The 14621-nt window shown below is 37.4% G+C and overlaps 1 protein-coding gene across 1 annotated transcript in view; it reads left to right on the forward strand.

Annotated features, from left to right (window-relative positions):
• Positions 1-14621, forward strand: part of FBXO4 (F-box protein 4) — a 104960-nt gene that overhangs the window by 4776 nt on the left and 85563 nt on the right. Inside the window, exon 2 of the mRNA XM_053701242.1 lies at positions 2998-3233. Coding sequence (XP_053557217.1) covers positions 2998-3233 — 236 coding nt within the window. The remainder of the gene's footprint in view (positions 1-2997; positions 3234-14621) is intronic.

The following is a 14621-nucleotide window of genomic DNA, read 5'->3' on the forward strand; positions in this document are numbered from 1 at the left end:
CTTCTTTAATAACTTTTTTTCAAAATTGCCCCCTCTCCAGTCTCCTCTCACTATATGTATACCCCAAAATTTGAAGTGTTGCAGACTATTATTGTGGGTTTCCCTAAAATGCTTATAGAGATGGGTATCCATAAAAGATATCACATTTAGAAGCCAGTAAAGAATACAGAGTACAATCTGATTACTAACTCCTTTTATTTAGAGTAAATTGTTTAAACTATAGAGTAAATTTAGAGTAATTTTTAAACTTTGGAATACCACCTAATGGAATATACCACCCTAATAATGTTTTTTCTGTTAATGCATTTAGCACTTTATACTTCAAATAGTATTTTGAAGAAAAACTTTAATGTACGGATATAACCCATGTCAAATAATCGAAATTTCCTGGGGCCAGTAAAAACTTATAGAAACTCCTTTAAATGACTAATATTCAAATGTTGCAGCAAAAAAGTTTTGTTCTGGATCTCTACATACCACCTTAACTAGCATCTCACCTTAAGATCTAATTGAGGAAAATGATCATCCAATTGAAACACAGCAGCGGATTTTTAAACATGAGTTCCGGGAGCAACTGTCATCTTGAGAAAGCCCATCTACACGGGTGAAACGCGTAGAGAAAGAGAGTTGCTGACCCTGTCAAGAACTTACAACTAGGTACCTAGTAGATTACCCGCGCGTGGAATACGCTAAGAGCGGAGGTTGCTTCACAATATCAGCTCAGCTGATTACCCTTTTGCTACAGCTGCATACAACCAACGGAGGTGAAAATCTGTAAAGACGCTGACTGGAGAGGTAACGGTTTCGGAGAAGAAAAGATTCCGGCATTACCCCAGCTGCCTGTCAAGTGTGGTCATCTGATATACAGCCGTTCAAGATTGTCATCGAACTTGGCGAGGAAAAGATTCCGGTATTACCCCAAGCTGCCTGTCACAAGCGATCATCTGGCACACAGCCGCTTAAGAGTGTCATCGCGCTTGGCGAGGAAAAGTTCCGGTAAAAAGTATAAGTAATTTTTGCTAAGTAAAATGTCATACAGCAGGCTGTTAAGGTGAGAAGTGTATACAAATACTAATAATTAGTGACTATCGAACAAGGCTCACAGAGTCAATATTCATTTATCTGTAGTGATCCAAATATACCTTTCTTCATAAACAAAGTCCCACCTACTGCACATTCTGCATATACTGAAGCAGTATTTTGGCCTACACATAAGATTATGGGAAACAATTGCTATATGTGTTAACACTTGAAGAGTTGATACAAACATAAGGAGTAACTACTATATTGACACTTTCTAATCAGCAACATTTGTTTTCCAACACTGATACACACTGGATCCCACAGCAACAAAGAGGAACATGTGACGTTTCCTTAGATTGGACATTCTCTTAGCCAGCAATATTGTTTTTTAGATTTTTGTTTTTTGATTTTTGATATTTTTTCATTTTTTACATTTTTAATTTTTAGGGTGGTATTCCATATAGTACTTTTCTTTTGATTTATTTTATTTGTAATATTTATCCTCTGCAGGGAGACGTCCCGCATATTGTGCAATTTATTTTTGATAGTAAAACTTTTTAAATTACTTGGTGTATTGTTTTCTTTATTATGGATGCCTAATTAATGCTGATTAAGTGTGTTGGTTTCTCTTAGCTTTTAGCGCCCTCTCATTTACGTTTTTTGTTGAGTTTCATAATACAAACATAGCAATGCAGATTAAAACAATATAATATATATATATGTGTGTGTGTGTATGTGTGTTTTATGAAAAACAGCATATAGAGTCTGCCGTCTGTTTTTTTTGCATCACATTTTAAATGATTTTTTCAGAATATTTTATTTATTTAAAAAGCGTGTATTAAAAATTCAAAATGAAACTTTCTTGATTTAGATTCAATGTTAATCAATTTATTTATCTTATTAAATTTGCTTAATTTTCTTAGTATCCTTTGTTGAATGCACTACTGGGAGATTGTTTTTTTAGACATAATGCTATTGCACACTTAAAGGGATAGTCTATTTTATTGTTTTAGAAGATAGATAATCCCTTTATTTGCCATTCCCCAGTTTTGCATAACCAACACAGTTATATTAATATACTTTTTACCTCTGTGATTACCTTGTAGCTAAGCCTCTTCTGACAGCCCCCTGATCACATGACTTTTTATTTATTATCTATTGACTTGCATTTAGTACTGTGTTGTGCTAAATCTTAAATAACTCCTCCGGTGTGACCACAATGTTATGTATATGGCCCACATAAACTAGCAGTCTCCTGTTGTGAAAAGCAAATAAAAAAGCATGTGATAAGAGACTGTCTATAGTGGCTTAGAAACTGGCAGACATTTAGAGGTTTTAATGTTATAAAGTATATTAATATAACAATGTTGGTTATGCAAAACTGGGGAATGGGTAGTAAAGACGTTATCTATTTTTTAAGCATTAACAATTTTAGTGTAGACTGTCCCTTTAATAAACTACAGTATAGTGTAAATATTACTTTTATTTGCACTGGGTAACAAAAAAAAATGAGTTTGACTTTATTGCTAAATTTGCTTAATTGCTGTGGTCTGGAACCGAACCCCCAATATCTCCGAGGTATGCCTGTACTCTTCAACCAAGGATACCCACTAACAACGCAAATTTGTTAATAGCAGTAAATTGGAAAATTGTATAAAATTGCATGCTCTATCTAAATCATGAAATTTTAGTTTTACTGTCCCTTTAATGTTCAGAAACGTGATCAGCTGCGCAGTCCAACTCCAATTTTCAACTTTCTGATTGATCAAACATCTGGTGCCTGCAATTTATGTAATCTTGTAGTTAAATAACAAAGTGAATGAAAACGTAAGCAATCACTATGGTGATACAGTCAGACAAATCATACAAACTGCCTATATATAACATGCTGCTTTATCAATTAAAATGACCAGTTTTAAGTCATGCATAATCGTGACTTTATTTACTGATTCAGTATATTTTTCTATGTTTCAGACTGATATGCAGCTGTATATTATATCATTTCTTTCACCACAAGATGTATGCCAGCTTGGAATGACAAACCACTATTGGCATCTAATGGTACAAGACCGTCTACTCTGGCGATATTTTCTCTTACGAGATCTACCTACCTGGTCTTCCATTGAGTGGCAAAATGTACCAGATTTAGACGTTTTAACATCATGCTTTTCTGAATCGCCAGACAAAAAACCGTATGACTATATGAGTATGTAAGTGATGGGAACAGATTTTATAATAGTTTATATTTGCGTATAGCCTGCAAAAATAATAGTTTGCAGATATTAGACATTTAGAAAAGGTCCATAATAGTAAAAAAAAAATACATGTTCTAAACCGTTAAAGAATGGAATTTTAAGACTATTGATTATGCACTACTATGTATTTAACCCCACAAAGAGGATAAAAGCACAGTAGAAGTACTTATCGGGAGTCTGCTGATCCAGAGTGGACACTGCCGCTGATCCAATCAGCAGCGCTAGTTACATAGCTGATTAGTGCGACTAGCACTGTTGATTTAATCAGAGGTGGTTTCCGCTTGGAACACACAGTTCACTGTGGATCCCAAATGGTATTTCTACTGTGTGTTTAACACCTTTGCGTTGGTTAAACATACAGTAGTGATGGGCCCCTAGTCTTAAAATGACATGCTCTAACAAATTAGAGCATTTCATTTGTTTACTATTATGTCCCTTTAAATATAAGTTTAACTTGCATAATGTTTAAGATTATTTTCACCTGTTGAAATGTTCATTTATTAGGGTAAGACTGAGCCTGATTCTCTATATGATTAGTGCCCAGCCTGCCTGGAAACTGGAAAATCACTCAATAGCCTTGTGCTCTACTGGTTGGTACCTAGAGATCTAACCGTAAAATATCATCCGCATTTTGTTGATGAGAATTATTCTTGAAGAGAAATGAAACCCAAAATGTTTCTTTCATGATTCATGTAGAACATGCTTTTTAAACAACATTCCAATATACTTCTATCCTCATATTCTTTGTTTTCTTGTTATCCTTTGATGAAAAGCAGGGAACTCAGTTCAGGAGTGTGCATGTGTCTACAGCACTATATGGCAGCAGTTTTGGAAGAATGGTATACATTAGCAAGAGAACTAGATGTCCGCACTATTTCCAGTCTTGTAATGCCCCAACATGTGCACGCTACCTATCTAGATACAGGTGAAACTCGAAAAATTAGAATATCGTGCAAAAGTTAATTTATTTCACTAATGCAACTTAAAAGGTGAATAATATATGAGATAGATTCATTACATGCAAAGCAAGATAGTTCAAGCCGTGATTTGTCATAATTGTGATGATTATAGCTTACAGCTCATGAAAACCACAAATCCACAATCTCAGAAAATTAGAATATTAGATGCAATCAATAAAACAAGGATTGTACATAGAACAATATTGGACCTCTGAAAAGTATAAGCATGCATATTGTATGTACTCAGTGCTTGGTTTGGGCCCCTTTTGCAGCAATTACTGCCTCAATGCGGCGTGGCATGGAAGCTATTAGCTTGTGGCACTGCTGAGGTGTTATGGAAGACCAGGATTCTTCAATAGCGGCCTTCAACTCTTCTGCATTGTTCAGTCTCATGTCTCTCATCTTTCTCTTGGCAATGCCCCATAGATTCTCTATGGGGTTCAGGTCAGGCAAGTTTGCTGGCCAATTAAAGCACAGTAATCCCACGGTCATTAAACAAGGTTTTGGTGGTTTTGGCAGTGTGGGCAGGTGCCAAGTCCTGCTGGAAAATGAAGTCTGCATCCCCATAGAGCTTGTCTGCGGAAAGAAGCACGGAGTGCTCCAAAATCTCCTGGTAGACGGCTGCATTGACCCTGGACTTAATGAAGCACAGTGGACCAACACCAGCAGATGACATGGCTCCCCAAATCAACACAGACTGTGGAAACTTCCCACTGGACTTCAAGCATATTGCAGTGTGTGCCTCTCCATTCTTCATCCATACTCTGTGTCCTTGTTTTCCAAATGAGATGCAAAATTTGCTCTCATCAGAAAAGAGGACTTTGGACCACTGAGCAACAGACCAGGTCTGTTTTTCTTTAGCCCAGGTAAAACGCTTCTGATGTTGTTTGTTGTTCAGGAGTGGCTTGATAAGAGGAATACGACATTTGAAGTCCATGTCCAGGATCCTTCTGTGTGCGGTGGCTCTTGATGCACTGACTCCAGCCTCAGTCCACTCCTTGTGAAAGTCCCCAAAACTTTTGAATGGCCTTTTCCTGACAATCCTCTCCAGGCTGCGGTCATCCCTGCTGATTGTGCACCTTTTTCTTCCACACTTTTCCTTCCACATAACTTTCTATTAATGTGCTTTGATACAGCACTTTGGGAACATCCAACTTCTTTTGCAATTACCTTTTGAGGCTTTCCCTCCTTATGGAGGGTGTCAATGATGGTTTTCTGCACAACTGTCAGGTCAGCAGTCTTTCCCATGATTGTGATTCCTACTGAACCAGACTGAGAGACCATTTAAAGGCTGAGAAACCCTTTGCAGGTGTTATGGCTTAATTAGCTGATTAGAGTGGGACACTTTGAGCCTAGAATATTGCACCTTTTCACAATATTCTAATTTTCTGAGATTGTGGATTTGGGGTTTTCATGAGCTGTAAGCCATAATCATCACAATTATGACAAATCACGGCTTGAACTATCTTGCTTTGCATGTAATGAGTCGATCTCATATATTAGTTTCACCTTTTAAGTTGCATTAGTGAAATAAATGTACTTTTGCACGATATTCAAATTTTTCGAGTTTCACCTGTATCTCTTCAAAGAATAACATGAGAATGACACAAATTTGATAATAGAAGGAAATTGGAAACTTTTTTTTAAATTGTATTCACTATCTCAATCATGAAACTAAAATTGGGGTTCGTGTCCCTTTTAAGATACAGGGAGCTGATTTGAAAAGTACTTGTAGAGATCTAATGAATTGACTGATTATTCTTCCTTTTTTTATATCAGAAGTGGTGTTTTTTGATTGGCTCTTTGTAGTAGCTGCATAGACCTATGTGGTAACACGCAATAGATATTAAGAGAATAATAGGAGTTTTTGTTCCATGGGTCTTTAAATCTGTTAAACCCTGGTATAATATTTTCTTTCTTTGTTGATGTTTTTGGTACACAAATGCTGAATCGGTAAGTAATGAAGCATATCTGTAAAACACTTACTAGAAAATATCACATGGACATCTCTATGTAAAAAAACAAAATATCCTCGGTCACCACATCCCATTATAAATGGATATAAAGCAGTCTGTTTCATTGTTGTAATAAAAAAAAGCACTAAGAAGTGGTTAACTTAAAGGGACATAAAACCCAATTTTTTTCTTTCATGAATCAGATTAGGGCTGCACTATGATGCTATTAATCGTGATTTTAAATCGCCGCAATTTTTAATCTCGGGAGTATGTGTTTTTTTTTTTTATTAAAAACAATCCTTCCATGTGGCTGACTACTGCATTGAGGATTATTTTTGTAATAAAAAAATTTGCATACTGCTGCGATTTAAAATCGCGATTAATCGCATAATACGATCATGCAGCCATAGTACATACCCTAAGTATCAGACTGCAGACGTCCCTAGGGGGAAATATAAGTAAGTGACTTTCCCTCCTTTTCACTCTCCTGCATGGGCTCTGCTTTTAGACATAGATTGATCGGCTGCTACTGAGATCACAAACAGAACACGTTTTTATATCAAAAAATCGCAGCATGCAATTAATTGTGCAGCCCCAATTCAGATAGAACATAACATTTTAAACAACTTTCTAATTTACATCTATTATCATATTTTCTTTGTTTTCTTGTTATCTTTTGTTGAAAAGCAGAAATGTAAGCTCAGAGTGTGCACGTGTCTGCAGCACTATATAGCAGCAGTTTTGCAGCAGTGTTGTACATTAGCAAGAGCACTAGATGGCAGCACTATTTCCTGTTGTGTAGTACTTCGGGCATGTGCACGCTACCTACTTAGGTATCTCTTCAACAAAGAATAACATGAGAATGAAATAAATTTGATAGAAGTAAATTGGAAACTTTTTAAACATTGTATTCTCTATCTGAATTATGAAAGAAAAAATTTGAGTTTAATGTCCCTTTAAAATGAAAGTCAATCCTAGCGTTTGGGAAATGCTAGGATTGACCATTGAAACAAATAAAGGGGTCTTTCTTTCATTTTCACTCTGAAAGCTCCTTTATTTGTTTCAAGCGTTCACCGTTCTGAGCTGCTCAGACAGCCCACAGCAGAACGCTGTTTTGCTAGAGAGGTGACTTTTTTACCTCTTTGCCAATAGCCGTGTGGGAAATCTGACTTGGTGCCCTTTGGAGCCGGATTTCCCCTTTATTTGTTTCAATGGTCAATCCTAGCGTTTCACAAACGCTAGGATTGACTTTCACTTTAATATAAATCATTGAAATATGAATTATTCTTCATTTTAAAAGGATTTTACCTTTTCTTTCTTTTTTTAAACGTCATTTGTACAGGGTCTATAACTTCCTGTCACAACTTCTCTACAGGAAGACAAAGGAATAGTTTTCCCTTTGAATTGTTGCAAGAAGACGCCGATCTGCTAGCTGCAGTCAGTTTATTGCCCATGTTCAGTAGAGGACTTGTGACCTTCAGTGTTTGCTTATCTAGCTGTAGGCAGGGGCTGCGCTGAGAATATCTATGTTCATATTGAGCAAGAAAACAAGTAAATTGTTTGCTGGGTTTCTTTTATGTTTACTTTGATTTAACATATATTTTTTTCTACTAAAGGAGCACTGTTTCATATTCCTTTAAGCATCCAATTGGGATGCTTGTCCCAGGACTTGTATGGTAGTGCACATCTGATATGTGCTTTGCAGGAACAATCACTTCATTTCCCTACTCAGTTTAATGACGTTTACTGTGAAATCTTTTGAGATTATGGTAAAATTCCACAAGATCACAGTAAAGCAAAGTGTGAACTCTGTGCTGATTGGCTGTTTTTTCCTGCCATGCAGATGACAGTAAAAAAGAGTAGCTGATGTATAACTGGTCACAGAGCACTAACAAAGGTGAGCTGAAATCATTTTCAAGTAAAATATCTTCCTTTTTTACAGAGATGTTCATGTGATATTTTCACTAACTTTCAGTTAAAGGGACAGTCAAGTCAAAATTAAACTTTCATGATTCAGATAGGGCATGCAATTTTAAACAACTTTCCAATTTACTTTTATTATCTAATTTGCTAAATTCTTTAGATATCCTTTGTTGAAGAAATAGCAATGTACATGTGTGAGCCAATCACACAAGGCCTTTATGTGCAGCAACCAATCGGCAGCTACTGAGCATATCTAGATATGCTTTTTAGCAAGTGTTCTCAAGAGAATGAAGCAAATTAGATAATAGAAGTAAATTAGAAAGTTGTTTAAAATGACATGTTCTTTCTTAATCATGAAAGAAAAAAAATTGGGTTTCATGTCCCTTTTAACCCCTTAATGACTGAGGACGTGCAGGGTACGTCCTCAGAAAAAAGGCAGTTAATGCCTGAGAACGTACCCTGCACGTCCTCAGTCTGGAAAGCAGCTGGAAGCGATCCTGCTCGCTTCCAGCTGCTTTCCGGTTATTGCAGTGATGCCTCGATATCGAGGCATCCTGCAATAACATTTTTAAGCCATCCGGTGCAGAGAGAGCCACTCTGTGGCCCTCTCTGCACCGGAGATTGTTGGCTTACCGCGTTGGTGGGTGGGAGGCTGGTGGGAGGCGGGTGGTGGCCATCGATGGCCTTGGTGACGTGCAGGAGGGGCGGGATCGTGGGCGTGGGCGATCGGGGGCGCGCACTGACGCGCGCGCGTGCACGGGGAGGGAGCGGGTGGGAACCGCTACACTACAGAATAAAGTAAAAAAAAAAAGCATAAAAAAAGGGAATAAAAGTTTTTTATTTATTAATCAATTAAGGTGTTGGGGTTTGTCTGTTAGGGGGGGTGAATCTACACTACAGAATTTCTATTTTTGTTTTAAAAAAACACGTTTTTTTCTTGAAACTGGGTACTGGCAGACAGCTGCCAGTACCCAAGATGGCCCCCAATAATGCAGAGGGGGAGGGTAAGAGAGCTGTTTTGGGGGTGGATCAGGGAGGTTGGGGGCTAAGGGGGGATTCTACAAAGCAGCATATGTAAATATGCTAAAAAAAAAAAAAAGAACAAATTAAAAAAACCTTTTATTTTAGTACTGGCAGACTTTCTGCCAGTACTTAAGATGGCGGGGACAATTGTGGGGTGGGGGAGGGAAGGGAGCTGTTTGGGAGGGATCAGGGGGTCTGATGTGTCAGGTGGGAGGCTGATCTCTACACTAAAGCTAAAATTAACCCTGCAAGCTCCCTACAAACTACCTAATTAACCCCTTCACTGCTAGCCATAATATACGTGTGATGCGCAGCAGCATTTAGCGGCCTTCTAATTACCAAAAAGCAACGCCAAAGTCATATATGTCTGCTATTTCTGAACAAAGGGGATCCCAGAAAAGCATTTACAACCATTTGTGCCATAATTGCATAAGCTGTTTGTAAATAATTTCAGTGAGAAACCTAAAATTGTGAAAAATTTAACGTTTTTTTAAATTTGATCGCATATGGTGGTGAAATGGTGGCATGAAATATACCAAAATGGGCCTAGATCAATACTTGGGGTTGTCTACTACACTACACTAAAGCTAAAATTAACCATACAAGCTCCCTACATGCTCCCTAATTAACCCCTTCACTGCTGGGCATAAAACACGTGTGGTGCGCAGTGGCATTTAGCAGCCTTCTAATTACCAAAAAGCAACGCCAAAGCCATATATGTCTGCTATTTATGAACAAAGGGGATCCCAGAGAAGAATTTACAACCATTTATGCCATAATTGCACAAGTTGTTTGTAAATAATTTCAGTGAGAAACCTAAAGTTTGTGAAAAAATTTGTGAAAAAGTGAACAATTTTTTTTTATTTGATCGCATTTGGCGGTGAAATGGTGGCATGAAATATACCAAAATGGGCCTAGATCAATACTTTGAGATGTCTTCTAAAAAAAAATATATACATGTCAATGGATATTCAGGGATTCCTGAAAGATATCAGTGTCCCAATGTAACTAGCACTCATTTTGAAAAAAAGTGGTTTGGAAATAGCAAAGTGCTACTTGTATTTATGGCCCTATAACTTGCAAAAAAAGCAAAGAACATGTAAACATTGGGTATTTCTAAACTCAGAACAAAATTTAGAAACTATTTAGCATGGGATTTTTTTGGTGGTTGTAGATGTGTAACAGATTTTGGGGGTCAAAGTTAGAAAAAGTGTGTTTTTTTCCATTTTTTCCTCATATTTTATAAAAAAAATTAGAGTAAATTATAAGATATGATAAAAATAATGGTATCTTTAGAAAGCCCATTTAATGGCGAGAAAAACGGTATATAATATGTGTGGGTACAGTAAATGAGTAAGAGGAAAATTACAGCTAAACACAAACACCGCAAAAATGTAAAAATAGCCTTGGTCCCAAACGGACAGAAAATGGAAAAGTGCTGCGGTCATTAAGGGGTTAAAGGCATATGAAACCCAAAAGTTTTCTTTTGTAATTGACAGATCATAACGTTAAAAAAAGAAAGGAAAAAAAAACATTCAATTTACTTCTATTATCAAATTAGTTTTGTTCCCATTTTATTCTTTGTTTAAGAGATACCTAGGAAGGCGTCTGGATCACTATATGGCAAGTAATAGTGCTACCATCTAGTGCTCTTGCAAATGGATAACATTCTTGCAAAGCTGTTGCCATATAGTGCTCAAGACACGTGCACGCCCCTGCTTTTCAACAGAAGATACTAAGAGAACTAATAAAATGTGATAAGTAAATTAGAAAGTTGGTTAAAATTGCATGCTGCATCTGATTCATGAAAGACAAATGTGGGGTTTTATATCCCTTCACATTAGAACATTTTATTATTACACTGCATATTTGGGGTTGAACGCAATCCTGTGTACAATTTCTGATCTTCGGCAGGTATTGTCAGTGTTTTTTCGTTTTGTTTTTGCATGCTTCTGCCATTAATACCCGTAAAGCTTATGAGTATGGGTGTCATTATTATAAATTCAAATTGCAGGAAGTAGGCAAGGGTATATACTATAGATATATATGAAGACACTATGAATGCGCTTCAATAAAAACTTGTCAGCTTTCTATTATTAGTTAGGATCGTAGGTGTGTTAGAGCACTAATCACAGCTCATATACAACTAATCCTGTTGTCAAACAGATCTATTTCATAGAGACAGAGTCTATTAGGGAATATGTAGAGGCCTTACAGCGTGCTGACTATTCACTTCTTCTGATTTATGGCTCACCAGCCGTCTCAAATCAATGTGGACTTTAGTCACAATACAGCATAACGGAAATCGCCTCGGCAGGCCCACTCTACATACCTTCTTCACATGCGGCCGTCAGCCCCCTACGGACAGATCCTCCCCTCTGAGTAAACGTATGCGGGTATACTTGGAGACTATCAGGAAAACGGTTCCGCTTCTATTCCTTCCGCTCTCTAGGGCTGACAAGCCCCCAGGATCTCCTCTTCGGTTCTGTGGTGTGCGGCACGTCCGTGACGTCTCTAGATGGGTGTGTGCTCACCATCCAATCCTATTGCGGCTTCTCTACACAGCTGCTTAGCGTGGTGTAACGGCAATGTAAAAGTAATTTTGTCATTATTATAAGACATATAAAAGAATGGAGTTAAATCAGGAGTGCACTGTATTTAGGTTTAGTGCTGCCCTAGGCATTGAGTAATATTTTACTCCTCAAACTCTCTGCATCCACCAACTTATCCCCTTTTTGCCTCATATGTGTTTCTCACAAACATACTGAGCAGTAATTTATTCCCTCATTTATGCCAGGCTCACACAAAAGCACGTGATTATTCCGTTCTGTCATCACCTTTAGACCAATTTATAAACTATTTCTATTGCTTTGGAGAGCATAGGAGCTGCACAAAACTAAGCTGTTCTTCAACGTTTGTGGCCCCCCTAAAATAAAGTCAAAACTGATTGACCCATAAATGTATAATTTTTTTATTTTATAATCTTTTATTGAGGCTTTTATACATTACAACAAGAATCTTACAGTCGTTCACAGAGGTCATAAATATACAAAGGATTTTCAGGCAAAAACATTTAGGCACATAGTAAAATGAGCATCATTTGCAAACCTATGGAATGAAGTGGGAATAAAGGAGGCGTTGATACAATAACTAGTTAATTGCAAACTGAATACATATGCGATTGACAGGCTCCCACATTCCCCATAATGGTTTAAGCCAGGTTCTTACACTAGATATAACGGAGAGAGAAAATTAGACTGAGTGCTCAATGCCCAGAACAAGATTTCCTTAATAGCAGTGAATGCCTGAAATGCAATTAGACACAGTGAAGAAACCTAAATGAAACCTCCATTTTCTTTTTATATATAACCATGAGGTAACTACTGCATAGGTCACTTTTGGACCAACTAGCTTATGGGGGTATGGTTAATGGTAGTTACAGGGAGGCCACTGTTAAGCCTCTTGATGAAATAATAGGATAAATTAGAATAAAATTAGCGTCTTATTACATATTTGATAATATAGCATATGCAGTATATTGGAGATAAACATTGTGAACTTTAACAGCTTAAGCAATATAGCAATAGCGACAGTAAAATATAAACTTGTAATATATCCACTTGATAAAGCTTATTATGAACAACTGAGAATATAGAATTATCAGCGGATAAGCACCGGTCAGGTACGTGTAGAATATATGGAACTGGCTACAATGGCAGCGATGAACTATCAATAGCGTTCAGTGTGTAGTTAAAGGGCCACTGTAAGTAAATATTTTCTATGCCTGTTACTAACTAACTACCCCAAATACGCTTTTTATCAATAGCATTTCATTAACATATCTCTACCGTATATCAGAAATCTTGTCTGCAAATTTAATTGTTTTCCAAACCCACTCCGTGGGTATCTTTTGCTCTGTACCAATCCGTTTACAATACCTAGGTTTCAAAATGGCGCTTTAAACACAAAGTTATTGGTTTAGGTATTTTGAACATGCAGTGCTGAAAATAGTGGGCAGGATAACGTGACATCATTGGCGAATAAAAGATATAACTTTTAGAACGTTATGAAGCTTCGTTTTGGAGAAAATATAGGTCAGTAGGTTTTAATTAATGTTTATTAACTTTAATATGTTAGTTGTTTAGCTTAAAAGTTATAACAGAAAGTAATCCTTTAATATGGTGTTAACAATTTCCATTAGTTAGTAAACGAGTTAGACACACATGCTAGGCTAAAGCAAGAATATTATAACTGAAGTTCTTGTGAGCTGAAGACTTAGTGTTATCAATGGAATACAATTGTTAGCTCTGACGCATGCGAAAACCTAATGTGAAGTAGTTTCTGGGATAGATGACATGAGTAATGGTCAATTAGAAATAGCTAAGATAAAAATTAGTAACCAGAAGTATAAGTTTGGGTTTATACCCAGGTGGGCATTATAATGTATATGATATGTTGGAGCCCAAATTACACGGCTTTAGTTCCTATACACTGAACATAATCAGCAACAAATGAACCCTATTAAGATTGTCTAAGGGCTTCTATGACTGAGATTTTAATGCAGCTAAAAGTGAACCTTTATAGGGGAGGAAAAACAAAGTATGTAGACCCACTTGGTATGGGTTCAAATGTTTTCTCATGCATAGTAGGAGCCTGTATTAATACTGAATTGCAGCTTGTTATGAGGGCTCCATCGAGGTGCTGCAGTGCTCAAAAGTAAAGTAACATGGGAATCTGATGTCCTTTGCATAAGATGGAGGTGTGTATGTGTAAGCTATCTATGGCATACCTTGATCATATTTTTTTTCCATAAAGAAGAGGAATACATTGCGCCATTGCACATAATAGTGAGGAGAGCATTTCTTTGTAAAAGGGCTGCAGGGCGAGATATAACCAGTGTTGGTATCTGAATGTTAGGCTGAAGTTTAATGAACCCAACACTTATGCTCAAATGTCAGAAGCTGTATAGTTGAGGGAGGTGAATGGTGAAGCCAGATAAGAAGAGACCGCATACAAACATAATACCTATATAGAAACATATTTCAATGAGGCTGCAGTCCAGTTAATAGTCTGTGCAAACATATGTTCGTGCATAAGACCAAGGAGTCATTATTAATAAATGCCTGCCAGGAGGAATTGATGTACATGTGGACCCTACACAATACCTGCCCGTGCGGTCTGTAATAATAGATACATTACCCAATCCCAGTTCGTATGGCAATGACCTCATAGCTAGTAGAGCAAGAAGTGTAGTTGGAGCAATAGCGCTGATGGTGTGGCATTATCCACCTCAAAGCTACCGCAACACCAAGGGCGACGTAAACACGAGTACCAGGTATCATACTAGACCGAAGCCTAGAAGTCACTGAGCAAGGTTTGAAAGTGAAGGTTGCTTCTAGATTGCAGGATCGGTCCGACTTATGACCCAAGCGGTCGGTTGCATTTGCCCGGGCCAGAAACGTTCTCTCCTCCATTGCTATTAC

This window comes from Bombina bombina, chromosome 2 (genome assembly GCF_027579735.1).
Source record: "Bombina bombina isolate aBomBom1 chromosome 2, aBomBom1.pri, whole genome shotgun sequence".
Taxonomy (NCBI): Eukaryota; Metazoa; Chordata; class Amphibia; order Anura; family Bombinatoridae; genus Bombina; species Bombina bombina.